Source organism: Passer domesticus, chromosome 4 (genome assembly GCF_036417665.1).
Source record: "Passer domesticus isolate bPasDom1 chromosome 4, bPasDom1.hap1, whole genome shotgun sequence".
In the NCBI taxonomy this organism is placed as follows: Eukaryota; Metazoa; Chordata; class Aves; order Passeriformes; family Passeridae; genus Passer; species Passer domesticus.
In genome coordinates, this window is record NC_087477.1 from 13,784,812 (window position 1) to 13,812,757 (window position 27,946).

General features: G+C 47.7%; 1 protein-coding gene across 6 annotated transcripts; it reads right to left on the bottom strand.

Annotated features, from left to right (window-relative positions):
- Nucleotides 1–31: 31 nt before the first annotated feature.
- On the bottom strand, nt 32–27,852 carry WRN (WRN RecQ like helicase). Of its 6 annotated transcripts, XM_064416156.1 has the most exons (36): nt 27,816–27,852; nt 27,326–27,428; nt 26,919–27,034; nt 25,998–26,143; nt 23,186–23,334; nt 21,277–21,426; nt 20,047–20,119; nt 19,004–19,112; nt 18,348–18,747; nt 18,060–18,140; nt 17,563–17,707; nt 16,804–16,879; nt 16,312–16,379; nt 16,032–16,140; nt 13,707–13,775; nt 13,121–13,203; nt 12,528–12,634; nt 11,643–11,830; nt 11,364–11,541; nt 10,542–10,723; nt 10,175–10,276; nt 9,721–9,813; nt 8,253–8,394; nt 7,341–7,514; nt 7,166–7,260; nt 6,815–6,890; nt 6,586–6,659; nt 5,772–5,850; nt 5,387–5,499; nt 5,097–5,211; nt 4,403–4,528; nt 3,373–3,535; nt 2,714–2,928; nt 1,559–1,630; nt 966–1,109; nt 32–331 (listed from the first exon to the last, which is right to left on the bottom strand). In XM_064416156.1, the coding sequence occupies exons 2-36, from the start codon at nt 27,413–27,415 to the stop codon at nt 209–211; spliced, it is 4,425 nt and encodes a 1,474-aa protein (XP_064272226.1). In that variant the 5' UTR covers nt 27,416–27,428; nt 27,816–27,852; the 3' UTR covers nt 32–208. The 6 variants fall into 6 exon arrangements, with proteins under 6 accessions (XP_064272226.1, XP_064272229.1, XP_064272227.1 ...); XM_064416159.1 differs by lacking the exon at nt 27,816–27,852 and having other exon boundaries at nt 27,388–27,809; XM_064416157.1 differs by lacking the exon at nt 27,816–27,852 and having other exon boundaries at nt 11,364–11,538; nt 27,326–27,809.
- Between the last annotated feature and the right edge of the window lie 94 nt (nt 27,853–27,946).

Consider the following 27,946-nt stretch of genomic DNA (forward strand, 5'->3'; position numbering starts at 1 on the left):
CGGCCTGCCCGCCCCCCACCAAAACAACCCGTTTCATGTAAATCTTTTTATTAACATCGCGTTTCACACAGTGAAAAGAAGTCCTAAAAGTGCAGTAGGAAGGATGCAGAGCAGGAGCAATTACAGCCCCTGTGAAGCAACGAGCTGCAGACAATGCTGGGAGTGGTGGGAAAGGCTATTAAAAAACAGTGCAGCTCGGTTTCCACATTCAACTGAAAATCCCTTTTCTGGTTTCTGTTTTGCATTTCTTGGTGTGGGTTCCAGCTCCAGCTGTTGCTGCCGAGGTTCCAAACCATTCTGGCACCCTCCTCTTAGTGGGGGGACAGGATTTCTGGAAGGAAACAAACGCACAAATGTGGAAGGACCGCACAGCCACAGCCTGCCTCACTGGGCACAGCTCTACTGCTGAAGCTCATGCTCAGCTGGAGCCACAAACTGACCAAATAGCTCATGGAAGGCTTATGACCCACTCAAATCCAACACCTTATTCTTATGGGATTAAGAACTCAACTCTGAGAATCAAGGCTGACAAAGATTTACACTCACAGCAAGATCCAACTCCCAAGTGAGGCGAGGGGTTCAACAGTTGGTGCTGGGCAGAGACATGAGCTCCCTTTAAAATAAGAACTCTTAATGTCTGCTCATACAGCTTGTGTTCCTGCAGACACCAGTGCAAAAACCCTGAATGTGATCAGCACAGCCTCACAGAACCCTGTACTTAAAAAGGAACTAAACATCCTCTTAAAACATTGGAAGCATCTGCCACAAGAGAGGTGACTAAACAGACTGGGGGAAAAGTTTCCTGTAGCGATGTATTGCTGTCCAAGTGGGATATTTGGACACAGCAAGGACCAAAACAAAGCAGCGTGGCACCGCAGTCTGGGGGCCAGAGAGAAGCTGAGAACTGGGTTGCTGAAGGTCACCACCCCAACCAGCAGCTCTGGGCTGTGCCCCTGCCTGCTCACCTTGGGCTGGGAGTCTGCAGGGAGCTGCTCCTCCTCCTCCTCGGGATGCAGGGCAGGCTGGTGGGAGGGGGCCAGGGTGGTGGGCTGCGAGGGGCCTGCTGCCCCCCTGCTCCCTGCCCGGCTGGCATCCACGCCCCCTGCAGCCTTCCAGGGGACAGAAAGGAAGCACAAGGTTACCTGGGGCACAGTCCCTCATCAGAGACCCAGCACCTCTCCCTAGTGAGGGCACTGCCTGTTTTGTGTTCATTTCAGCACAATAAAATCTGAGCAAGTGAGGTTTGTGCATTTCAAATACACAGCAACTGGAAATTGTACTTGGCCCTTTTTTTAAGAGGAGAAAAACACTTCCTCCATCCTTATGGCCCTGAAAATTTGAAATATTTACTTCTGCCTCCCAAGTGTTGCATTTTCAAATGTGTTTTTACAGCTAAAGGGTCAGTTAACAACAGCACAGTGGGCACAGAGATATGAACTCGTGTTTTCTATACCATACTGCTGACTGACATTTTTGCACCAGCTACACATTCCTGTGTGACCAAAATCCTAATGGCAGGTTCACCACATGCTTTGTTAGAGTGAGAACATCTGTTTACCCCAGCTGAAGGCACCACATGCTGATGGGTTTTCTCTGCTCCTTCCCTGGCTGCTGGATCCATCCCACCATCCTGTAAAAGCAGCAGCAGTGTCAGGCCTTTCAAACCCAAGAACACCCATTAAGAGATGTAGAATTGCTTGCTACAGAGAATTATTAGAATTGAGATATCTTCTGAAAGAGAAATAAAGACTGGATTAGCTTTTGCATTTGCAGTCTGTTCCTTCAGATTATATTAATTTGATTACTAATAGCATGTTATTCCCACTATTAGCTTCAGGAGAAGGGAAAAGTGTGATCAGAGTTCAGGCAATTGCACTGTCAGGAGGTCAACTGGAGGAAAAAGGCTCTGAAACAGATATTGGACAAACAAAACAGCACTTGGAGAAGCAAGAAAAATCAATTTGGCAAAATGGCAGTGCTTGAAAAATTGTTTGAGCCAGTGTTTAAGAAATCAGCCCCAAGCCCTGTAAGGAAATGCCAGCACAGGTAGCAGGATCTGGAATATGGTATTTCTTTTTACCATTGCCACCAGGTGCCACTCAGTGCAGGGTGTCCTTTGAACCAGGTGCTGGGACAGGGGGTCACAGAGGTGATAGCTCAGACTATCCTGTTTGATTTTCTCAAACAGCAAAGAGCTCCTTAATTCCCAAGATTTGTTCTCCAGGAGACATTTGTTTTCAGGCTGTGCCCAGCAGTTTCAAGCAATGCAAGACCCCAAAGACTGAGATATTCCTGGCTGGAATTAGCTCTGGCTTTTCATCCTCTTAACCTTCCTGTCTCGTAGAAGAACCTCTTTGCCCACATGCCAGTGCACAGAAAGCAAGGGCACAACCTGGATTTGGTTGCTGAGAAGGAACAAGCACATCCCAGTTTTCACACTAGGAAGAACTTGTTACGTGTGTAACAAATCAGAGCTAAGCTGCACAGCTCTGGCCTCTTCCTGGGGCAATGCTCATCCCAAAACAATCCTCAGTTTCTGCTCTGACCATTCCTCCGAGGAGGAGGCAGTGCTACTCAAAACTGAGGGGGAGAAGGATTGGGGAGATGAGACACTAAGCACTGCTGGAAACACCAGCAACGTTCCGTCAAGTCTGTTCCTACAAAGAACACATCATTTTACAGAAGAACAGTTTTACAACCCTCTTTTACTAACCTGGGTTTTATTCCACAGAGCACCATCCCTTCTTGCTTGATCTGTTCCTGTTTTTCCCTGCTGCCCTTCAGGCCACACCAACCTTCTTTTGAAACCTAAGCCATCCTGAGATTTATTTCTATCCTCTTTCTCCAATAGTACAATCATCATCTTGATCAGATACAGCTCAATATTGGCAGGAGTAAGTTTTCTAATTTCGTGAATTTTGGTAGTGTCTTGGAAAAAAACAGAAATATAATGTTAATTGTTTAAGCTTCTTGCCCTTGATTCAGTTTTCTTGTATTGTACAATAGATTTGTTGCACCTCATTAAAGCACAGGACAGATTAAGGCATGGACAAGATAACAAGATGAAAATGTATGGGTGTGACTCGTGAGATCATGTGATAAATTCCCAGTGTGTTTCCTGAGGATGCCAGTACTTACAGGAATACTTTGTCAGGCTTTTTCTTTCCCCCAAAAACATTTCAGCAAACACAGATTTGAGCGGGACGCCTCAGTAACCTCCACACAACTGAGTCAAGCGACTTGCAAAGGTCTGCCCCGTTACCATGAGGTTATTTTACAACTGAGCCCTGTGAGGACAGCAGTGCAGCTGGCACTGCCAGCCGGCCAGGCTTGCTGGGGCCAGCAGCTGCAGGTGAGGTGGGTGCTGCTCACCTGAGAGCACGGGAGGGCTGCGGATCACGTCCCGGAGCAGGCGCTGCACGGCGGGCGTCAGACCCGCCCGCTCCAGGCTCACGGCACGGCCCGCGGCCAGGGCCTGGCACAGGTGGCTGCCAACCACGGCGAGGGGCAGGGATCTGCTCTCGCTGATGGCCCTCTGGGGGAGCAAAGGCACAGGGCATTCTCAGGGCACAAGTGTCGTTCCCAAAAAAAAAACGATCCAGAGTCATCGGCGCGCGGCAGCGCAACAAAGCTCCCCAAAACACTTCTTTGTTCCTAAAACACTTCTTTGTTCCCAATATCCAACTTATTTCTCATCCAGCTTCTCATATGTGTTTCCCTCTCAGACCTTCACAGCTTGAGTGCAACACCTCACCTTGAACTTAGTTGAGATGAAGGAGCACCTGAGCTCTCAGGAGCCCACAAATACGGGTAACAGCACCAAAACAAATTCCCCCTCGTTTTCACATGGTGGATGAATTCTCCTCCTAAAACGTTTGCCTTGAAGAAAAGCATCTCCAACTTTATTGACCCAAACTTGTTTTTCTCAAGGACAGGTCTCCAACTGGAATCTGGTATTCTTCAAAAAAGCACGTTTCGAGTTTCTACTCATTTCTCCACAAGGAATACACAAACTGTGCATTTCTTCAGGATTAGAGGGTACAGGGCAACAAGCTGCCCATTAAAATTGTACAACAGTTTCTTGTTATTTCACCTTTAGGTACACTTAACTTGGGAACCACCTGCCCCATACTCTTGGGAGGGGCAAAGCAAAAGCCAAAGCAACTAGAGATGCTTCCTGTGGAGTTAAAAACTCACTGTATCCCACCTCAGTTTTCCATACCGCTACTTCAGAGGTAAGAGGATCTGCCATTTCCCAGGAAAAGTACTGCCTCAGAAGTTTAAAGCAACCTACCCAGCCCTGTGCAGAGGATTTGAGAACTTGCACATCCCCATCCTCTAGATAAAGCCTCCCTGCTGTCAGTTTTCAGCAGAGCAAAAGCCTCCACAGCCCAGAGCTTACCAGGGAGTAATTTTTCTCTTGGAACAGGATATATGTGACCTCCTCCGAGGGAGAAAGGGCTCTAACACGTTTCCAGGGAGATGCTTCTTTCTGAACTTTGGATTCAGAGGTGGGGAATGCGTCGGTCTGAGTGAGATAAAGCAAAATGAAATTCATTGTATCCCAGTGACAACCAATGGATCACCCTCCCATTATCTGAAGTTCTGACAAAGTAACACTAACAGAACCATTCATCTCTCTGGAGGTGGGCTTTGACCCCAACTCCATGCTGTTAAAAAAAGTAAAGGGAGGGAAAACTAAAGCAAGGAGGGAATCCAGATGGACATCCACATGTTCCCACCTTACTGAAACCAGCATGGCATCATCCAAGGAACTTGGAAAAGAAAACCAGCCAGAAGAGTGCCCAGGTCAACACATCGTCTTAGGTATTCCTCATTCCATGTGAAACTATTCCACCAGAACAAACTGTAGCATTCAGTCTGCATGGGAAACTTCTCAATTTGAGCTAAACTTTCTCAACACAGACCCCCTGAAAATAACTAAAAAACCAGACATGCCTTTAGTTCCCATTGCTAGATCAAAGTTTTGGGGCTTTTTTTGTGAAACAAAGACAACTCCATGGAGTCCAATAGCTGCAGAACCAATCCCATCCTTAACACTCCTGCCAAGGAGAAGACAATTAAGTTCATCAAACCTGCAAACTATTTGCTTGGCAGAAGTCCTTAATTTCAGCCAGGAGAGGCATCAACATGGTGGACTTTGCTTCAGACACACCATCGATTTTCTTCAGGTTCTCAATGCTCGTAGGCCTGGTTTAGGATGAAGAATGCAACAACATAAGACAAACCCAAAATATTGCTGCCTTTTAATAGCTACAGGAGGCACTTCAGATGCCTCCACTCTCCCAAGAGAAACAGGAAAGGGATTTGTGGCTTGGCTTGCAAGCTCCCCACTTTGTACAACATGTCTGCATGCTGGCTTTACCTTATCCGGGCCATCTCCACCAGGATCTTATTGGTTGCCAAGACAGCTGGAGGAATTTCCTTCTCATTAGCTACCTTCTGTCTAGCAGTCAGCAGCTTGCCATACAGAGCAGTCTGGGAAGAAAGGAGCCAAACTCTCAGGAAGCAGCTCTACATCACTCATAGGTATAATTGTTACAAGAGCAGAAGTCATCACCTCCCTGATCTTCCCAATAATACACAAAAACCCTGCCATCCATTAACCCCTCCTCTTGTATTTCAGTCCTATTCTGGGAGCTCTGCTCAAAACAACTCAGTAATTGTAAGAGCTGCCCAAAGACAGAACAAGTGTTGTTTGCAGGCTGACTGCAATTCAGAGATATCCTCCCAGCCCCAGCAAAGCTTACCTCAAGTTCTTTGTCTCGGGATGAAACACCTGGTTCTTGGGGCTTCAAAGGAGGTTTCAGTGGCAAGCGCCCTGAAACACTAACAAAAAATCAAATGTGAAGCAAGCCTTGCTTTCTATCAGTTTATTCGAGGCCCAAGTTATTCTGCCAGCTCTGCACCCAGAGCTGGTTGGGGTACAACCAGCAGTATCCAGACTCCCACTGAGTCCACGAGCTCAGGGACTGCCAGGATTCCACTGCAACATCTGTCAGCACACAAGCTGGAATAAGAGACTCCTTTCCTAAGCACAGTGCAAAAATCACTTGGTTTGGATTTTAACTCTCCCTAAAATAATCTGTCTTCACATGGCTGCAGTGGCAACTATTCACCTAAGTGATACAGCCTCTCTTCCTGTCATCTGCCAGCACCAGAATGGTGACCTGGAGGAGGAATCCACTCAAACACAAGGTGCATTTATTCTGGAGCAGTACATGAGCCAGGAAAACAAATTACTTGGTCTGCTTTTTGCAAGAAGTTATTTAATTTCTTTTGATCTGAGGGAGCCTCGAGTTGGTCTCAGACTTCTCCAGACCAGTGTGGAAAGGCAGAGCCCTTCATGCTCCCTGATGTTAACTGTGAAATCTTGCAAATACAAGGTATTTTGAGATGTAATGCAGTGTAAGCAAGTTTTAGGCACCTGTCTTTTTTTAATGCATTAAACATTTCCACACCCATTGCACAGGAAAATGTTCATTTTATCAATCCCCTGACAAGCAGTATCCTCATGAACACAGCCAAAATTAGCTAACTCCATTTTAGTTTCAAATAATGTACCTGTTAACCATGGTATTGTTTCTTGGAGGAGTTTGACCTTTTCTGTAAGAGGAGAACATCTCATATAGAGATACCTATAAAAAAGCAGAACGACAAGACAAATGCTGATTTATCATCTTTTCACTGAGTTTGCTGTTGATAAAACATTAACTTGTGGTAAGTTGGGTAGGTTTTTTTTTAACATGAGCAAGGATGGCTCCCACAGCAGGAGGGTTGTAGTGGTACAGACCTGCTTGCCTGGTGACTGTGCTGTTCCTTTTGTGCCTGGGGAGCGCTGCTTGGAGAGCAGAGGCGAACGCCTGCTGCTGTAATACAATAAATTACATCTTAACTCCATTGCACAGTGAACAAAAAATAACATTCTGCTAAATAAACTGATTTCAAGTCAGTACAAGGATGTATTGGCAAATTGAGTTATTGATGAATTATTAGAACTGTCATTCTTTGTGGGAAAAAAATGAGAACATTGAGGATCTCAAAGTCTCCTCCTGTTCAACCCTGCCTTCTCCAAAAGCAGGGCTCAGAGGCAGATCTGACGTTACCAAAGAAGCATTCAAGGGAACACACATGCTACAATTACCTGGCAGAAGGCCTCTGCAGATTAAGGTCTTCACTGGACTGCAGCAGAAGACTTGGATTTGGGGCAGATCCATCTTTGGAGAGCCAGTTCCTACCCTGTAAGAAGTAAGGCACACGCCTCAGCTGCGGGTTACTCAGGAGGAGCTCTCAGTGGGTCCTCTCACCGCCAAAAGTACCTTCTGGGTGAGCCCACAAATGGTTGCAAACTTGTTGTTTGGGGCTGAGGCCTCTTTGAGGAAGCCTTCCATGATCAGCTGCTGGCAGAGCTGTTTCCACCAGTTCTCTGGCCACTCTTTTCCACAGCCAAAGAGAGGGTGCCTGCGGTACCGGTCCGGCAAGCGCTGGGAGCACTGCAAGTTTGCAAAGAACCTGTCAGGTTTGTGTACTCCTTGCACAGGAAAGCTTCAGGCACAACCAGCAAACCCAAAGCCCAGTATGTGAGGAGCCTGCTGTGATCTATTCCACCCCAAGGGCATGGCAAGTTCATTTTATCCTAGATGCACTTGTGTGACAATCAGCAGCTGAACTGCATCAGAAGGTTAAACAAGGACCATAGCTCCCCCTAACCCTTGTCTCCTCAGTTTGTGAGCATAAAAAATATTTTGTTCTTATTCTAATTTATTTCCAGTGACTGTCTTGCTTAGTATTTCAAAACAGTTAAAATTAAAGGTGTATAGAAATTAATTTATATTTATTCTGGTACCCTACTTCCTACTTCAGTATTCCAAGTTAGACAGCAACACAAAGCTACAGTGGAAGCCATCCTTTGCTTTATTCAAACATAAACCACCTAATTGAGCCAAGATTTTTATCCTCAATTCTGAAAAGGCTGTTCCTTTCAAGATAATCAAAATTATGCATTTTCACCAAAAATTAGAGGACAATTGTCTTGCTGTTGCATGGGGAGTGGAGCTGAGCAGCTTCCCAAAGTCAAGACTACCTCTGTACACAAACATCCACCTCTCCAAGAAAAATGGTGCACACACATATGGACATGCCTGGCTATCCATGCACTGACAGCAATTAAGAGGGACCCTGTCACAGCCCCTCCCCTCAGAACACACACAAGGGGCTGCCCCATCACTCACAGAGCCTCGGAGAAGCAGAATTGGCATTCTGGTCCCAAACTTCTCATCCAGGGCACTCACTGCAGACAGCAGCTGCTGGGCTTGCTTCCCAAAGTCCTGCAATCCACCCTCAAAGTCACTGGGGACTGCAAGGCAGGAGCCACTGGAAAGCACAAAGGAAGCCAAGCTCAACACAAACAAACCAAGCCCCTTCTTCCTTGCTCCAAATGTTGTCAAGCCAGTGATTAATGGAATAATTAAATGAAATAACCACAAGGGATTAGTTGAACTTAGTCTCTAATGTCACTCCTAGTTCTATACATCTAAACACGTTTAATTATTTGTATAAATGCAACTTCAAGACACATTTATATCTCTGTCCATGCAACTTCTCAGACAACTGCCCAAGCCAACAGCAAGTTCTCCACCACACCTGCTGTAAAGAGCATTGTCTCAGCCATCTTTTGAATTCAGGACTTAAATATTTGCCTTGGTTTGGGCATGCACAACATTTCTTTAACTGCACTTTAAAGCTTTTTCCTGTTTCTTTAAGAACATAAAGAAAAAACAAAAAACAGGAGTAACTTTAAAAGCTATGTAAGGTTTGTAATGTTCTTGTTACTGACTGAAAGAACCCACTGAAAAATTACTGGCAAAAACCACTCCTAAGGGAAAAAAAAAAAAAAAAGAAAAAGAAAATTATCTATTTCAAGTGATTTCAGTTCTGCAGTAAAAATTCACTACCTGGCTCTTTATTAACACTGCAAGGTGACTGCAAAGAGGGCAATTATAATTTTCAAATTATTTTTTAACTCAGCTGTAGTAAGAGGCCAGGCAAAGCTATCCTAATCCTTGACATTCAGAAATTCAGTAGCTAAATTGGTAACACTTCTCCAGAAAGCACTTTGCCTGGGATCAGAACGCATCAGGCTAACAGCCAGAGCAAGGAATGCTTCACTGTAACTTCAGGGAAAGCTTTATTGTAACTCCAGAAGGAGGTGACAAAGGTGTCTCTGCTCATGTTTCGGTGACTATCAGCCTCCTGAGCCCCCTCAGCACATCCATGTGATTATTAGCAAGGTTAAAAGAGCACATGTCAGCACAGGAGAACAGCTCCCTGGACACTGGGGCAATTTAGCCTTAGACACCTGCTACCACACACCATTTGCAAGTGCTGTCTTCTGGGATTAATTACCTAACAGGCCTTAAACTGATGAATAGAAGTGTTTTTCACCGAGTGTTGCTCTAATCCCCCTTTTAGGAACTGTGATCCTGCTCTGCTTCCAGGCTTTCCCACAGCCTCACTCGGAGCTTATCACAGTCTGCTCGATTCACTGGAAAAAGGTTAGGGAGATGTTCAAAAATAAACCTCAGGCTGAACAGCTGTCAGATCAGATGCGTCAAAGTCAATTCTTTTGGATAATTTGCCTTCTAAGTCAGGCTGAGGGAACACAACCTCTAGGATCAGCCTTCAGGGAAGAAAGCTTACCTGGACCTGCAATTATCACAGCATTCTTCTGTGCCCATGATGCCAGAGGAAACCTTTCGGAGTTGTCTGTCTTCAAAATGAGACAGGATGATTCTACCCAAGGGAACAAAAAGAATTCAATAGAAGACCAAGTATTTACACATGAAATTTATGGCAGAAAATGGAGTCGAAATCAGCATCATTAATTAATTCACTGGGGAACCAATTATTTAGCCTTGATTGCTCTAAAGAAAAAGTCTTTTTTTAAAAAAAGCAAACAAGGAAACGTATAAATGTGCTGAAGGTTGTACTTTTGATAGTGCTTATTAGTACAGAATAGAACGTTCTGTGCTTGTAGAACACATTGTGAGTCTGAGCTGCCTTCTGCTTACAGCCCCCAGCTGTGCCTGAGTCCCAGCAGCTCCTACCAAAGCTGCCTGCAGTGACAGAGCACTAAATAGCTCCCAGCACTCACTTCCTCCTGCAGCCACTGGATACCAGGTACTTCTCCATCTTGGCCAACATCTTCAGCTTGTACAGCCGGAACGTTTCGTTGCGGATCTCGCTCAGGAGGCGCCTGAGACAGAAGCAAAAAATGCACAGAATTAAATGCTGACCACTGCCAACACATCAAAAATGCAACATGCCAGGAAGAGCTAGAAAATACACCCTGCTAAAACCAGACCCAAGCTGCCTGCTTCTCCACCACAGGGAATACTCAGGACAGCACTGCATTCATATCCTCCCCAATGTTATCCCCAAGAGGACAGAACAGCAGAGAGACACAGAGGTTCCTCCAAGGCCACAGGCTACCGAACTGCCATGGCCCTGAGGGGCTGTACCTGTTGGAGGCCAGGTCTGTGGCAGCCCAGAGCACGTGGCAGGCGGCGGGCAGGCCGTCACGCCCGGCTCTGCCCATCTCCTGGTAGTAGGACTCCATCTCCTTGGGCGCGCCGTAGTGGATCACCAGCCGGATGTCGGCCTTGTTGATGCCCATCCCGAAGGCCACCGTGGCCACCACGCACTGCAAAACAGCAGCCACGTGCCAAGGAACAGGCCTGGGTTAGCTCGCATGCCCTTGGTGGGAATCTTCATCCTCAAAACCCAGCCTGAGCCACAGCAGCTTCAGAGCCACGGTGCTGGGTTTGGCCAGGGCACGCCCATAGGACTGTAACCACGGGAGGGATCATGTGCTGTGGCAAATGCAGGAATGTTTTCAAGCAGCTGACCTCAACAGGCACAAAACGGGTGATGAAAAGCAACACAAGGAGTCCCAGGATATCTCTGCTGCCCAGGAAAGGAGCAGCTCACAGAATAGTGAGGTTGGAAGAGACCTCCAAGATCATCGAGTCCAACCTATGCCCTAACACCTCAACCAGACTATAGCACCAATGCCATGTCCAGTCTTTTTTTAAGAAGTTGTCCTCTTGTTCCAGCTACCACCATTTTCCTGGGATACCATGCATTCTTGAGGGAATTACTACAGAAATTCACAAGACAAACCAGGAATCTTATTCCTGTGAGCACAGACCATCAATTTCTTTCCCCACAACTGCAGACAGAGAACATGGCTAACACAAATTGAGATCCCAAAATTTTATTCTACCAAAAACTCAACAAGTCTAAATAAACAATTGTAAGCAATTCTTTTGCTTCCTCCGTACCTGAATTTCATCCCTCATGAACTGGTGGTGAGTGTCCCTCCTCTGCTTGTTCCCCATCCCAGCATGGTAGGTACCACAGGTCACGTTGAGTTTATTCAGTGCACACACCACCTGCTCAGTGGCCTTCCTTGTAGGACAGTAGATGATAGTGGGGCCTTCAAACTCATACACAGAACTGCTGAAAATAACAACAACAACATTTAAAGATACAGAACAGAAACAGCCACCTGCCTGTAAAAAAGCACATCTGAGGGATCAAAACCAGGCTTAAATCCTTACCTTCCTTTCCTAATTAGGAACTGTTTCAAATCCCTACAGATGTCTCCACTTTGCTGCCCAACTTCCAGGTACAGGTTAGGTCTGTCAAAACTGGTGCAGGTGACCTGGGGATTCCACAGGTCCAGGCATTTCACTATGTCCTCTCTGATCGAGGGACTCGCAGTAGCAGTCAAAGCAATAATGGGGATCTGCAAAGAGATGTAGAATAACATTCATGACCTCTCACTGATCATTTTCTACAACAAAACCCTCAGGAGTTTACTGATAAGACCCCAAACAGGCACTTTAATGTGTTTATCATTGGCTAAGTTCAGTCATTTGACAAAATATAGTTAATATTGAGCTTCTTGAACATTTTAGACCAAAGCTTTTGAGAGAGCAGACAGAAAAGACCACTTGAAATGCCAAGTTTTATTCTGAATGTATCTTCCACAAGACCACAGTAATTCACTGACTTGATTAGCCAAATTTAGAGAATATAGGATGGCACTAACAATAAAGCATGTTAAGTTCAGGTCTGAATTTCTGATCTTATGCAATAAGTGCTTGAAGAGTATCTAGAAATCTGTAGCATGTTCCTACCAGCCACTCGGTCAGGTAAAACAAAATCCTCCAATATTAAACCAGAAGCTTAGGGACATCATCTTCCCCAGCATAGGGATCCAAAGAAATTTAAATTTCCTAAGTTTCTGGTAGTCCAAGCTCAGAACATCCTTGGTTTAAATACTGGGAAAAACCTACAAAGCCCAATCACTGACAGGGATGCTCCAACTCCCAACCAGCATGGTCAGTACACCCAGAGCACAACAGGAAAAGGCTGATACTTGAAAAGTACCACACAACACCCTCTTCTTGTATCAGAAACCCAATGTAGCCAACCCTCACCAGGGGCAGAGTCCTCTTTAACACGCCCAAACTTCTGAAGGAGCTCCTGAAGTCGTGGCCCCACTCGGAGATGCAGTGAGCTTCATCCACAGCTATGAGGGTGATACCTGGGGAAAAAAATCACAGCACAGCAAGCTCAGCTTTCCTGACAAACCACCAGCAGTGCTTGGGGTTTTGTTCCTGGAATGCTTTCTGCTGCAGCACCTTCAGGGCCTCTCATAAAAAAAGGCCCAGAAGCTTTAACATTCTCCCCCAAGCACAATCCAAGCTCCAGACATCCAACATCCCTCAGGTGGCTCAAAATGTCAAGCTAGCTCCAACAGGACCTTCTCCCACTCACTGCTCCTGAACCACAGCCACCAGTAAGAATTCCTGATGCCATTTGTTGTGTTTTCTGGACTGTAACACAAAGCCTGATGGTCCCAGACAAACATTCCCATGTGATTTTTTTCATCTTGTGCGATGAATGGGAATAAATGGTGTCACTACTCTCAGCAAGAAATGGGTGAGAAGTCTCCAATTACCAAAAAGGCTTCAACAATGATAAATTTAAGCTGCCTGGTAACTCACCCACAGTCTTACCTCTAACTTACCAACAGTTTGGTCAAGGTCCTGAAGCAGCCCTAAGTTCGCTGAGCAAAACTCTGGAGTCATGTATATGACTCTGTACTGACCCCTGAAAGATCAGAAAAAAAATACACTGACACAGAAGAAAGGACCCCAGACAATTCAATTCAAAAATTCATGATTGCATTGGAAAACAATATGAGAACAAGAGATTTCTGATGGCAAACAAGAGGAATTAGAATAAGACCACAGAAAATAGTCCAGAAGCACAGGAAAGCAAGGCATTGCAGGAAAAGGCAAACCAGATTTGCCAGCCTTTAGAATAAGAAGGGACTGTTGTGCTGATGACAGAGACAGGTCTAAAACCTGACTAAAATCAGGTATAAATCAGCTGAGTCACTAAGCTCCATCTCCCCAGCCAAAAGGCACAGGAGGGTGGCTGCAGCCTCCCACACACTCAGCCTGGGTGAATGCAAACAATATCCCAGTGCCAGGTCCCAGGGCTGGGCCAGAACCAGGAGTTTCAGAGGTGATGGAGCAGGGAGACATCCCACCCCCCTCAGCAGCCCTCAGTCACAGCCCTGAGTACCAGAAAGCTTGGCTCAAACTCACCCTCTGATGGAATCCTTGACCTGTTTGGACTGAGCTGAACCAAGGAAGCAAGCTGGAATGCCTGTCATTCTGCAGAAATAAAAAAGCACAGTCATGAACAGACTCTCTTCTCCAAGCTTCAGCTTCCAGCCTGTGCCAGCATTTCTAAAGGAAGTTCAAGCTGTGAGGTCAGAGACTACTTGCTTCAAGGATCTTTGTGTGAAACATCTCTTGAAAAAGCAGGAGTGGTGCATGGCTCTTCCTGCCACCCAAATGCTCTTGCACTTCCCCTCCAGCAGCCTCCACAAGACACACACTGGATTAGTAAGAATCAGAGCAAGGAAGACCATTTTCCTTGCACAAGCTCACAAGAAAAACACCCAAAAGAATAGGCTAAACATTTTCTTGAACTCTTCACTGCGGCAGTTCCTCACATTTGGATGTAAGCCCTGCTAGCCCACAATTTTTTACCTTGTTCACTCTTTTGTGACTTATTGATGCTGCATCTGCTAATTTTAAATCAGGTGGCTGGTTTTTAACGACATAATTACCAGCTCAACTGATTGATATTTTACCTCTTAGCTTGGTGGTTTGCTGCATTGTCTCAGAGCCCTTAGTTTGCTCAGTCCAAACTGCAGCCAGACTGACAGACAAACTGTTGCAGTCTGTAGAAATTCAGTCTCCTCAGCCTTCAAAATTAGGAAGGCATTCACCCATTAGGAAGGCAGTGAATAAACCCCTTCCACTGAGGAAAACAGTGGAAAAGTCACACAGACACCCTGCTGAGCAATAGTCAAGGAGCTTAGGCTGTCCAGCCATTCACCTGCACACAGCCACGACCTACAGCAGAAAACACCACACATGTTCTTCACTTCAAAAAACATCTTCACATCCCCTCTTCCACAAAAAGACACCTTCTTCCCAAGGTGGACAAAGCAGGAATTAACCAGACATGAGCCCCAGTGCAAAAGTATCAGAAGTGAATAGCTCTTACAATAGGAAGTGACTACATGTGGAGAAAGCATTATCAGGTACTAAAAATCCAAGAGATTTATCTTGACAACACCTAAAACCACTCATGTCCGAGTGATTTGGTGTCACCCACAAGTGCCCCCCACTCAGATCTCTGAAGTGAAGAGGCCAGGTTTTAGGAGGCCTGCTGCACTGTCCCTCTTGAAAGGCTGTGCTGCTGCAGCTTGGATCTGGAGTGCCTACAGCCTCGCTCCTTAGACCCAAAGCAAGCCCTACCAAACCTTGACACGAGCCTGGTGCCTCAAACAGCTCCCCCAGCACTTCGGTCTGGACACAAAAGGCCAAAATAAGAACCCAGAAATAAGTGCCTTCAGCACCTCTCACCAGCATCCATCCTTTCCAACCTCAGCCACGTGGCAAATCCAGGGATGTGAGACTGACACGGGCCCTGTGTGCTCCCTGAGAAACACACACCCTGCAGCTGGCACACCAACAGCCTGCTGAGGATGGGACAGCCAGCGAGGCCACAGGAGGAGCCAGGGGTGCCCGGGGGATCCAGCAGCAGCCTGGCACAGGAGCCAGGGGTGCCCGGGGGCATCCAGCAGCAGCAGCCTGGCACAGGAGCCAGGGGTGCCCGGGGGATCCAGCAGCAGCCTGGCACAGGAGCCAGGGGTGCCCGGGGGATCCAGCAGCAGCCTGGCACAGGAGCCAGGGGTGCCTGGGGGCATCCAGCAGCAGCCTGGCACAGGAGCCAGGGGTGCCCGGGGCATCCAGCAGCAGCCTGGCACAGGAGCCAGGGGTGCCCAAGGGATCCAGCAGCAGCAGCCTGGCACAGGAGCCAGGGGTGCCTGGGGGCATCCAGCAGCAGCCTGGCACAGGAGCCAGGGGTGCCCGGGGGCATCCAGCAGCAGCCTGGCACAGGAGCCAGGGGTGCCCAGGGGATCCAGCAGCAGCCTGGCACAGGAGCCAGGGGTGCCCGGGGGCATCCAGCAGCAGCCTGGCACAGGAGCCAGGGGTGCCCAGGGGCATCCAGCAGCAGCCTGGCACAGGAGCCAGGGGTGCCCAGGGGCATCCAGCAGCAGCCTGGCACAGGAGCCAGGGGTGCCTGGGGGCATCCAGCAGCAGCCTGGCACAGGAGCCAGGGGTGCCCAGGGGCATCCAGCAGCAGCAGCAGCCTGGCACAGGAGCCAGGGGTGCCCGGGGGATCCAGCAGCAGCAGCCTGGCACAGGAGCCAGGGGTGCCCAGGGGCATCCAGCAGCAGCCTGGCACAGGAGCCAGGGGTGCCCAGGGGCATCCAGCAGCAGCCTGGCACAGGAGCCAGGGGTGCCCAGAGGGATCCAGCAGCAGCCTGGCACTGCCACCACGTCACTTACGTCAGCTGCAGCACTTGGTCCTCCATCAGGGAGATAAGAGGGCAGATGACAACTGCTGTGTGTCCAGTGTAAACAGGAGGAAACTGGTAGCACAAGCTTTTTCCATAGCCTGAGAGGGAAAAAAGAAACCCCAAAAAGGCAGAAGTGAGACACCATGCTTTCTGTGCAGCTACAACAGACAATTCTAACACCCCAAAAATCCAAGCCACGTTTGTTGTACTGCTGTCCCCCAAAAAGGGAATGACTTTCTATTGTTTCTTAGGATGCAGTGGTAACTCACCAGTTGCCATGACAACAAGATTATCTCTCCTGTCTTCCAAAAGAGAATTGATCACTTTCCACTGGACCCTTTAAATGAAACAAAGGGGAGTATTTGATTTTGGCCACCACAGATAACAGTACATTGTATGAAACTGCATATTCAGTTGGACTGTGAGTTAAAGGGACCCTTGGGGCTGCCTCAGAGTGCTGTTCTTGCACGCTGCAGCCACTCAGGCACTCCAAGAACTGCACGCAGGGCCACGAGTGCCAGAGTGGGGATCTCTAACAGGACTCAGCACTTGAAGCAGACACTCACAGGAGATCACAAATAACGCCTGCAGTTTTCACAGCACTTGGGGGTCACTTATCTCCAACACAAGAGAGTGTGAACAAGACCTGGATTTGTTTGTTGCCATTTTTTTCAAGTGAGCAGTAAGAAAAACACCATCCAGGTTGAAGGAAGGGAAGGAACACCTACCCCAGTGTCCATTTGAACAGAAGACAGACTCACGGTTTAAATGAAGAATGCCCAAAATAGGTCTTCAGACACATGATGTGGCTTTCTCCAGGCTCAGGCAGCAGTGGATCTTTAGTGGGAGAGAGGAGAAAACACTCATTTGGGATTAAATTTTAGAAAGAGAAAGCACTGTCTCCACAAACAACACTCTGCTCATGGTTCATGATGCCCAGGGGTTAGAATTTGGGCAATTCCAGTGAAAAGAAAGATATCAAACTCCAGATACTTTCAGGCTGGAATGAAGGATTAAAAAAGCAAAGAGCTCCTCAGAGACCCTGCATGAGGAGGAGAACATATGGCTTGATTAATGAGATAAAGCACCAGGACTGCAATGTATAATTGCATCATCTGGAACAGGATCATCCAAACAAGTCAAGGTGTGCTCCTCTTCCCCATTTGATTTGTCTCCGCAGGGACAACCCCAAAGCAAGTCAAAATCACCCCCCAGGCAGAATTTCTCCAGAATTCTGCCACTCAGCAGCAAGAGGAGCAGCAACTCCCCTGTGCTGTGCTCTGAGCAGGTCTCCCATCTCAGTTTTACAGACATCAGCTGACCATGGCAGAACTTCACTCTCTCCTGCCAAGCACACCTTGGTATTTTCATCCTGACACGGTCCAAGCTCCCCTCAGAAATCCAGGTGAGCTTTGTCTTCCCTTTTTGAGAAACCCACCCCTAAAAGTCACTGTGCTTCTACACACAGCGATTTAAAAAAATTTATTTCATCATGCACTAAGACTTTTAAAAAACCATACCCAAATATTCCTCCTCCTCTTCCTCAATGCCTTCATCTTCATCACCATCTGGTGCTGCATCCACTTCTGTGTCAGGAGTTTTCCTGGCTTTACTGGACTCTCCTTCAGGTAAAACTCCTGCACCATCATCGACATCTTCTAGAGACTGAGCAAGTAAGAAGAAAGAAAGTTACTTTGGAGCATGGAAGGGTAGATAAAATGCCTCTCTCAGGTAATATGATATGGGAACCAATTTTTAATCCACTTATAACAATTTTAATCTAGTAGGTGGATCAAGTCCAAGCTGGTGTAGTGAAGATGACACAGGAGGCCAATGATACTCCAGTCTAACCCCAGCAAATTGAATTCTTTAGGTATCCACGTGTTTATTCTGTCCCTCTCCTGTAAGCAGCACCTTTTTGGTTCATATTCCCTCAACTGTGCCCCACTCCACTGTGATCCCAGAGCAGCATTATTAGAAAAAAAAAAAAAATGGAAACAAACCCTGAGGCACTCACTTTGAGCATCTCCATTTCCAGCTCTTCATCACTCTCAATGACACAGGACACATTTTGTTCATTGTCTGTGGAACACACCTCCTACAAAACCAACACAATTCTCTTAGGTGTAAACCAATTTCTATTTCACCCCACTACCTTCCAACCTTCTGTACCTCCTACAAGCCACTTCTCTGTATGCTTTAACTTCCCACCAAAGGTAATTCAGCTCAACATTCAGCTCTAAGTCCTGTCCATTAAAAACAAAACACCTGAAAGAAATATTAGGAGCTAACAAGTGCTCATTACCTCGGGTGCAGCTTCACTTCCCTTCACAGCCTGACGTTCCAGGACCTGAAGCTCTTGCTCAGTGATGTCCAGGGACATGAAGTCATCCCTGTCCTCTTGGTGTGTGAGCCTGGCTGCTGGAGCCCTGTCTTCCAGAGCAGTGTCACCTCTCTGTGCCTCCCCTCCACTCATTTCTTCCTCCCAGAGGACAGCCAGCGTAGCATCAGAGCAGATGTTGAGGTCACCTTCAGGTTGCTCAGCACATTCTGCTTTTTGTGCTTTGATACTTGCTGACTTGGCTTCAAAATGTGTTCTGTTTGCACCACAGCTCCTCTCCAGCCCAGAAGGGGAACCTGAGCCCAACAGGGTGGTTTTCAAGGCACTGATGTTCTCTGATAGCTCTGCTAGTATTTCTGCAGCCCTGGGAGGAAAAATCAAGGAAGGCAAAGCAAAATTACAGAGGCAGTTACTAAGCTTCAGAACAAAATTCAGCCAACTTCAGGGTCAAATCCCTTGCATTAGACCAGTGACAACACATTCCTACACACATTTTCTTGCAAAACCACAAAAAGGTAAGAGATGCCTGTTCAAACACAGGTACTTTGTTTTGTGGGACCTGGGAGATCAAAAACAAAACACTGATTGTGAAGGTAGAGGCAAGTCAGCACAGAACTGACCTCTGGAAGTTCTCCAGGTGTCCAGAAGAGTCAGGGATGTGAGAAGCCAGGTCTGATATCTCTCCAGCCAGAGAAGCCAAGCGCTCCTTCACACCCTCAGCTGTGGCAACTGTGACAAGTGCAACAACTGGTTAATTTGGAATAACTGGGGTCTAACACCTCCACCTAAAGAATCACATTCCCTGTGACTGCATTCTCACCTACAGCTGGTAAAACAGCATTTCCCAGGGTTTAAAAATCAAGCACAGAGAATCAGGCCAAGCTTCTAAGTATTCCAGCATTGCATCTCTTGCATCACACAAGCTCAGGGGAAGCAGGGACACAATGGGAACAAAGCAGTCCCCCCAGCTGCCAGAAAAGAGCTGCTAACACAGACTAAACCAAGGCCAAATCCTGCAACTGGGATCCAGGGGACAGCACTGCCACTTGTGCTTTGGACGGGAAAGTGAAATCCCGCCAAAACAAAAAAAAAAAAAAAAAAAAATCTCTCACCACCTCTTTTTCAGCCTTAAGCTACCTGTAATTCTTCTTTATGAAACACAGAACTGAACAAAAAACTAAGATTTTAAAATCTCCTCTGACAAAGTAATAACGTTAAGCCGCTCTAAAACATTTGGGTCCTACTGATATGTCTCAATAAAAACATTACTTCAAAACATGGTTTGTTTTGTGGCCCTATTTCATCTTGAACAAGGTATTTGTGCCTGCATCAGCAGCACTGAAATGAACTCACTAAAGTGTTTCCATAAACAAACTGGAATGACAGAAGGAATTCTTCCCATCCCTGTGTACAGCAGAGAAAACACAAACAAACACCCTAAGAGTACCTTCCTACATCCTGTGGAAAGCAGACACAGGGTATGGTTACCCTGGGCATCCAAAGCCTCTTCCTATCTGCTCCCTCTGCAAGTCACCACTAATCACCAAGAAGCCAAACAAACCTGGCATTGTTTTAATGTATATAAATATTTATTTTCGTGCTGGGAAATGGAATACGTAATTGTACCCGGAATAAATTCCTTATGCCTGGATGGACAGCTTACCTTTGCTCGGGCTAAATAATTTCAGGTCACTCTTATTCATATTTCTCAGTTTTTCATAAACAATGTAGCCAGCCTAGGAGGGAAAAGAAATAATTAGTACTCTGTGCTCCTCAGAAAAGAGATAATTTAAAAAAAAAATCATCAGGAGTTAATCAGGCAAATCATGGCAGCAACGCAGTGTGACCAGCAGAATTCCAAACTGGAATATCCCTCATTCCATACCCTGACTCCACTGTCCATCAGAACCAGGTTACATGTTACAGAATGCTGCACTAAGGGCCAAAGGCTGCCTTGGGACTCCCTCTGGAATGGATCCTCCTGCACAGATCCCTGAGTGGGTCATCTCAGCGAGCTGGCTGCACACAGAAAGCTCCCAGTGCTCAGCTCCATCTGCTCACCTCACTCAGATTTCATGCCCTGCTCCAGGAGAAGAGCTACAAACACACCGAGGTGGATTCGGTGTGCTCAGTATTTCTCTAGGTGTGAATAATGAGTTCTAACAGAAAAACACAGCCTAAAGCCAGCCGTGTGCTAATTAGGCTACACGTGTTGAAAAAGAAACAAGTTACTCCCTCATGTTTTCCTGGGAGGCTCCAAAAGGCAGGCCAGGTGAACAGAGCAAAGTGGGAAAGATGCAGTGCCTGGGAAAAAAAAAGGCTACACAAGCTGAACCAGGCAGAAAAAAAATTTAAGTGTTCTCTGTACTGTTTTGGGTCTTCACAGGTGCTAAACCCTCTATGGCTGAACTTCTAACTAAACTAGAAGTGAGAAAATAAACCACTGTACCACTTCCCTTCCTCCAAGCCTAGAAATAAGAGACTGAAGGAATGATTTTCTTCCAGGAAGCAGGTGGCACCTGGTAGCACACTGGCAAAACCCTTCACAAAACTGCAGATAAACCAAAATCCATCCAAAATACTGAAAAAACGGCGACTTCCAGAGAAGCACAAAACTCACGTGCAACTGAACTCTCCCTGACAATCCATATTGTGGTTCTCCTGCACTAGCCACCAGCAAAGGCTGTGTTTCTTCCAAGTTACGAATTTCACCTCCCATAACGTATTGAGAAAAACCTGGGTTAACGAGCAGCTAAGGAAGATGACAAAACCAGAAGGAAACGCATCCAGAAGTGGTAACAAGCACTGCAGACAAGGAAGCAGCCAGGAGCACACAGGAGAAGGGACTGAGTGCCAGAGGGATGCTGGAATGCTGATCCCCTGTGGTACCTACATAGGCATCTGTGGCTGCATAGAGCTTCTGCTCCTCGTTGAGTGGAAACTGCTCCCAGTTGCTGCAGCGCACGGACTGATCCTTCAGCAGCTGCCTGCCAAAAAGGTGCTTCACCAGGCCATTCAGGCTCCACGTCTCCTTACACTTCAGCTGGGGAAAAAAAAGCCCAAACAAAACACCAAAAGCAGAGGGTTTGTTTAAAAAGGAAAGCATCTGCACCTCCCCAGAAAGAGCAAAGCAAACTCAATCCCTCGTTAGCAGCAAAGAGCTCTGGGTTAGTCAAAGCCTACTTAGTTTTTCAAAGCAGTTAACTCTTCTCAGTGCTGCCACAGTATCAAAAATATGAAGCATCTGTACAAAACAACCTCTGGGTTGATAAAATAAAAGCCCTGGACTTAAGCAGCACCCCCTCTCTCCGCCAGGATTTTCCTGTTATTTGCCTTTCTAATTAGAAAAACTCAGTTTCCAGCACCAGGGATTTACCTCATAAAACCACAGGAATATTAAAGCCTGCCTGTGTGTGTTGGACATCTTTTGTCAGGCTGAAGCCAAGCACAAAAGAGAAGAGCACAGCTCTAACCCAGGGCTCCCAAGCCTCCCAAAGCCACCCCAGCACGCTGCTGCCTCCAATTGCCTTTGCAGCCCTTTGTCAGCCACAGTGGCTGCACTCTGCTGTCTCCAGAGCCACTCTGGGAAGCTTTCCTTCAGATTCCAAGGATCCAGGCCTCATGGGCACAGCCTGCTCTATTCCAGCCTGGAAAACGTGCCCAGCTGTGGAGCTGAACAGCAGCAGATCAGCATTAGCAGCTCATTGCCTTGAGTCTGGGATTAAAAAAGCTCTCCCAACTGTTCTTCTTAGGCTCCCCCAGCCCTTCCCCTCCCATTGTGCCATTATATATATCCCTGCTCTTTTGTTCTCTTTCAAGTTTATTTTTGGTTTGTTTTCTCTTCAGCAGAAGACTTTTAAGCTACTAGCAGAGATCTCATTGCTCATCTTCCTAACAAATTATCCAGAGTCGAATGATGGGGTAAAAAAACAAGGTGGGGAAACTCCAAATTGGAGAAGTAACATCTCCTCTTGTTGCTTGAGCAAAACAGTTAATTTGTATCATTTCCAATCCAAACTCCACAGTGGCTCCTATGGAAAGCACTGTGCTGCATCACAGAAGGAATAAGGGACCAAGCACAGGTCAGGTGCACTCAGAAAGAAAAGCCTTAAGGGATGTGCTAGAAATCAGAAAGATTTGGAAAGCAATGAACCTTTGGCTCCCTTCCCTAAAAAGACAGCAGAAACCATCTCTGACACAAAAGTGAAATTCAGGGTGTGCCAAAGGCAGCACAACCTGTAAACAGCAGCTCAGCAGGTGCTGGAAACAGCACCCCCACCAGAGCTGAGGTGACACCAGCCTGAGAAGCACAGGGATCAGGAAATTCCCACAGAAAATCCATTTCCAGACTGTGTGGCAGAAACACCTCTGAAGGAAGGGCTTCAAGGAAGACCCTGAAGCCATGGCAGCCTCCTTGCAGCCTGCTGCTGAGGCTCAGGCATTGCTGGGACAATGGCACCACTGCCAGCAGAACTACCTGGCCACCTCCCTCAGCAGGAGTTAAAGGAAAAGCACCTGCAGCTGAATTCAAAAGGGACAGCTTGTAAATACTTGAAGTGAACAGGCCTGAGAGGGGACAGATGTGGATAAAAAACTGGCTCATGAAAGACAGTACTGAGCTCTGCAGGCTTTGAGAGGTGTTTTTGAGCAGTTCCTAAATGAGCTACAATAGATCCCTGCTTTATTCCACAGAACACGTTTGCTATTGGAATGGAACTCCAACCAAGACAAGGAAGCCTCCTTTTGCACAGCAGCACCATAAGAAGATTCCCTCCCACAACAAAAAGGTTTTAGAGTTTTACTTTCTCATTAGCAACGTCAGCCAGCTCCACAAAGCTCTTCAGCTTGATTTCAAAGTCACTCATCAGCTTCCATTGATCTCCCTCAATTCCTACGCCAACCTTTTTAATTGTTTCATCTTCGAGCAGCCTTTTGAGTCCCTTGGGAAAACCTAAAATAGATTAAGCCCAAACATGAGAAACTAAATACTGGAAGATGCCAGAAAGTCTAATGGAAATGATAAAATCCAAGCACAAAGGCCATCTGCAAAACCCTGTGCTTTTAGAGGGAAAGCCACCAAAGTTCCTCTGCTTGTTTGATTTCTCTCTGGAACGACTGAAAACTTCAACTGGTTGTGATGGGTCATCTGCAGACAAGCAAGAAGGAAATACCTGAAATACACAAATCATCCTGCACCCACCTGGAAACAAACCAAGTTAAAAAAAAAACAAACAAAACAAAACAACAACCCAAAACCTTATTGGTCTTTCTGATAGTTAAATCACACAACAAAAAAAGCAAGCCCTCACTGGAAAAGACACTTTAATTCTCAAAATTCAGTGCTCATTGCATGAAATCAAATATTATTTTACTATTTCCCCCATAATTTCCTCACAGTTTTTGCTATTTCACATTTCTGGGCAACAGTTGAAACCATAAGCATGGGAAACCAGCAGCAGCACAGATTCTCTGGAGACAAACTCAGAGCTCAGGCTGGGCTGCTCCAACAGCAGCATTTGGAAAACAGAACCCACCAAGCAGATGCTGTGCCAAGCCCAAACGTGTCAGTCCTGTCAGCAAGCAGAAACCCACAGTGTTCAAAGATGCACACAGATACTCAGCATCACATCCTGATTTCTCCCAAACTGAAGGCACAGCAAACCTGGATCAAAGGGTATTTTCAAGCTTACAGGGCTGAATTAAAGCAGGCAGCTTTCTCATCTCATTTTCTACAGGAAGAACAGCCCCAGACACTTCATCCTTGAACAATAACAGCCTTCTCCTCCCCTGTGTGTTTGCTCCCATTTAAAATTCAGAGCATCTCATTTAAATCCATACCTTCAGGACCCCACAGCTGGATACCCTGAATTAGTCTCAAGTGCAAATCCAGTACCTGCAAACACACACACACATCTGCCTTGGCCTCCGTGGCAAACACCACCTTTTCTCAGCCCTGCAATTTACATTTATGTACTTCAACAAACACTGGGCAGCACTGATTTTATTTGTGCATTTTATTTGTACATTTGCAGCCACAGCCAGCTCTGCTGTGGGCTGGGAAATTGCAGATCCACCCCAAAGCTTGAAAAAATAACTGGTAAAAAACCCCCCAAACAGCAGCAGCCTGGTGCTGTGAGAGGCAGACGAAGCACAGCATTCCCAAAGCACGTGAGCCATGGGAAAAGATGGAAAATCTTCCACATACAGAGAGGATTTCACCAACTAAAAGCCTGCAACATACACAGCTGGCTTGCTGTGCCAGGGGTTTTCACCTAAGGGAATCATCATTACAACCTTCCAGGATGGGCACTCCCCAGTGTCCCACTTCCACCACCTCATTCCTAGAAAAGCGACTAACAAAAAAGAAAAAACCTAAATTGAAGACTGTGCAAAAACCCACAGGTCACATTTTGAGAAATCCGTAAGGAATGAAAAAAAACCCCCAAAACTAAAAGAATGGAGAACTATGAACAATCTTCCCAATAAATAAATAATTGTGGTTTTGCCATTTATACACAGTCCAAGAAGGCTCAACTCCTCCTGCAGGAAAAAGCTTTCTTGCTAGGACTTGCTGCTTTTTATTGTGGTTTGGGCAGCATTTCTGCAGGTCACATCCACTGCCATAAGAAGCAGAAAGTGGCTCTGCTCCCTGCACTCAGCCCAAAGAGCATCCTCCACTGGCAAGAACAGGCACCTTGGAAAGCCATCCAGAGGGAAACTCCCCCTTGTGCTGCACCACAGCAGCCACACAAACACCCCCCCACCAGAACCAGGAGCATTCCAGCTCTTTATGGCCCTGGCTCCCTCAGCTTCCTCTCCTCACATCATTTTCCTTTGTGCTCTCCAGCCTCCCTGATGGAATAGCCTCCAGCAATTAAATTTTCCACCCCATTTGCTCTAAATGACAAAGGATTGAACACCAACATTAAAATTATCGCTATTGTACCTCAGCATGAGGCCCCCAGGGAAATCAGAAACCTCTCCCAGGCACAGTTTTAATCTAACATTTTAAACCAAAGGTTATAAAATTGCCATCTCCTTCCCTCATCCCTACTTTCCCTATTTGGAAGCTTTTATTCACATCCATAATGAATCCAGCCTCCGCTAAGCACAGCCCCTTGTCTCCCCACAGCTGCATCACACCAGGTACCCAGAGCTCCTTCCCAAAGCTGATGGCATGCAGTGCAGGAATTGGGAATTGAGAGCACAAGAGCCACCATTTCTGAGGCTTCTTGTTGAAGCCAAAAAAAACCCCAAAACAAAAAGAACACCAAAGCATGAAAACCCCACAGCCTGCTCTATTTAGGTTCACCGTTTATTTTGGTATTAAACAGAAAATTTGTTATAGGAGCAGGGAATTAATTTTTTAGATCTGGAATAAAATATTCCCACACAGACAGACAGAAAAATAGCCACACCTAAGATTGTCTTAATATAGAGACATCACTCAAAGAACAAATTCCTTTATTCCAGGTGGGAAAGGGGAGAAAAAGGGTGGGATTTTACTGTCCCATGCGGCAGGATGTATCAGCCATTGCCCAAGGCTGCAGTGCAAAGATAACCAAGAGAAAGAGAGAGCAGCTCACGCCCTGGAGAGGAGAGGAGGCACAGTACCTGCCATGGAGGAGACGTGGAACAGGTAGCACTTGTCCTCAGCCACGCACATCTGGATCACAGCTGTTCTGGCCACCTTCCCTCTGGCGTAGGACGGCGGCCACTCGATGTCAAAGCCCACAGCAGCGCCCTGGGGCAGGCTCTGCCTGCAGAGACAGCCCCACAGCGGCCTCAGGCACCAGCAGGGCTGCGTGACTGCCCCGGGGCACAGAGGGCAGGGCCCTGAAAGCCTCCCCAGCCCTGCACACCGTGCTCATCCCCAGCTGCAGGGGGAGCACGCCCAGCACTCAGCAGCACACCCAGCCTGGGCTGATTCCCCAGCAGCCAAAGCACAGAGGGGTTAATGGGAAGTGAATCCGGCTCAGAGCACCTTTCCCACACCGCTCCCTTCCTCCCTGTGCTCCCAGATTTCCTGACTCTTCCCCCTCAGCGCCGCTACAGCGACAGAGCCTGGGACCCCCACTGCTAAACCTGGCCTCAAGGACAGCCAGGGGAAAAAAGGGAATAGTTTTTATTCCTTTGGAAGGTGCTCCTTGATTCACCCCTTTGTTTACCCCTGTGCTGTACAGAATTCTTTCCCCCAGCACCACGAGCTGTGCTATACAAAAAAAAAAAAAAAAAAAAGGGGAAAACATCCATGTATTTGCACCAGGAATTCACTGCATTTTCTTCAAACACAGAGCCCCAGCTATGGGATTAACTAGGGATTAGCACCTGCCCATGGAGCCAGTGCAGCTCAGGGCATTATCCATGCTGGGAAAGGCACTCGGCCTGCACTGGAGCCCCCACAGGGGCTGAGAGGCTCAGCACTGGCACCTCCCACCAGCAAGGCCAAATGGGAAACCATTCCCAAGGGCTGAGCCCCTTCCAAAGGCAGGAGCACTCAAGGGGAAGCAGGAAAAGGTGAGTGTGAGCTGTCACCTGATGTCTTCTGAGAGAAGAGAGCAGTCACTGGCTTCGTGGCTGTACACAACGGAGCCAGAGAACTCCAGGAAAGGCAGCCCATCCTCCAGAACACTCCTCTGGGCGCCAGGCTTCTGGAAAAGCACGTTTGGGGGAGGCTGGTTACCTGCCACACACCCAGGCTCACCCGACAACTTCCAAAACCCAAGCTGCTCACCACTTCCTGGTCAGCTAATCATTTACTCCCCCTCGGTGGAATAAAGCCTGCTGGACTGCACCCTCTGCTTCCCCCCCCCAATTAATTAATTAATTGATTATCTAGCTGCTGGAGCTGTCACGGGGGCGGTCCCCCCTCCCGGCCGTGTTTTCCCCGAGCGCTCACACGCTCCCCGGGGCTGTGCAGCCCGCGGGGAGCCGGGACCCACCTTTCTGTGTCCCAGGGCAGCTTCCTCCTGGCTCTCCACCAGCATCCACGGGGGATACTTACCCCGCGGCCCAGCGGCTACCTCGTCCATGCCGGGCGCATTTCTGCCACCAACAAAGAGAGCAGCAGGAGATCAGAGCACGCAGCAGCTCACACGGGGGGCAGCCGCCACCGCCACCAGGCCTGCACAAGCTCACGACAGTATTTCCACTTCTAATCGACTTTCAAGGCTAAGCAGAGGCTTCCCTCGGTGTGCAGCAGCAGCACCGCCCAACCACCCCCTCCACCTCAACTCCAGACGGGATTTAGACACCAAAACACGGCAACAGCCGCGGCCAACACAGCAAAGAGCCGCCTGGGCGCTGGGCAGGCTGCCGGGCCCCTCGGGAGCGGCTGCGCTGCTGTCCCCCGGCGCTCCCGCCGCTGTCCCCCGGCACGGCGGGCGGGCCCAGCCCCGAGCGGGCCGGGCCGGCCCCGCCGCCCCCCGGTACCTGGCAGCGCCCGCCGCCCTCACGGAGCCCGCGCCGCGCGCGCATTGCGCGTCACGCCGCGTCGCGCCCTAAACGCGACACGGGCGGCGCCCCGCCTTCGCCGGGGTTACCCGAGGTGACGCGCAGGCGCG

Bases quoted from the DNA above. Each gene is read 5' to 3' on its own strand.
- WRN (XM_064416156.1), bottom strand. From the start codon at position 27,415: ATGGACGAGGTAGCCGCTGGGCCGCGGGGTAAGTATCCCCCGTGGATG. The intron at 13,776-16,031 runs GTAAGTGACGTG...TTATTTCTGCAG, and splicing joins GACCAAGTGCTGCAGCTGAC to AATGACAGGCATTCCAGCTT. The intron at 1,631-2,713 runs GTTAGTAAAAGA...CTGCTTTTACAG, and splicing joins CTCTGTGGAATAAAACCCAG to GATGGTGGGATGGATCCAGC.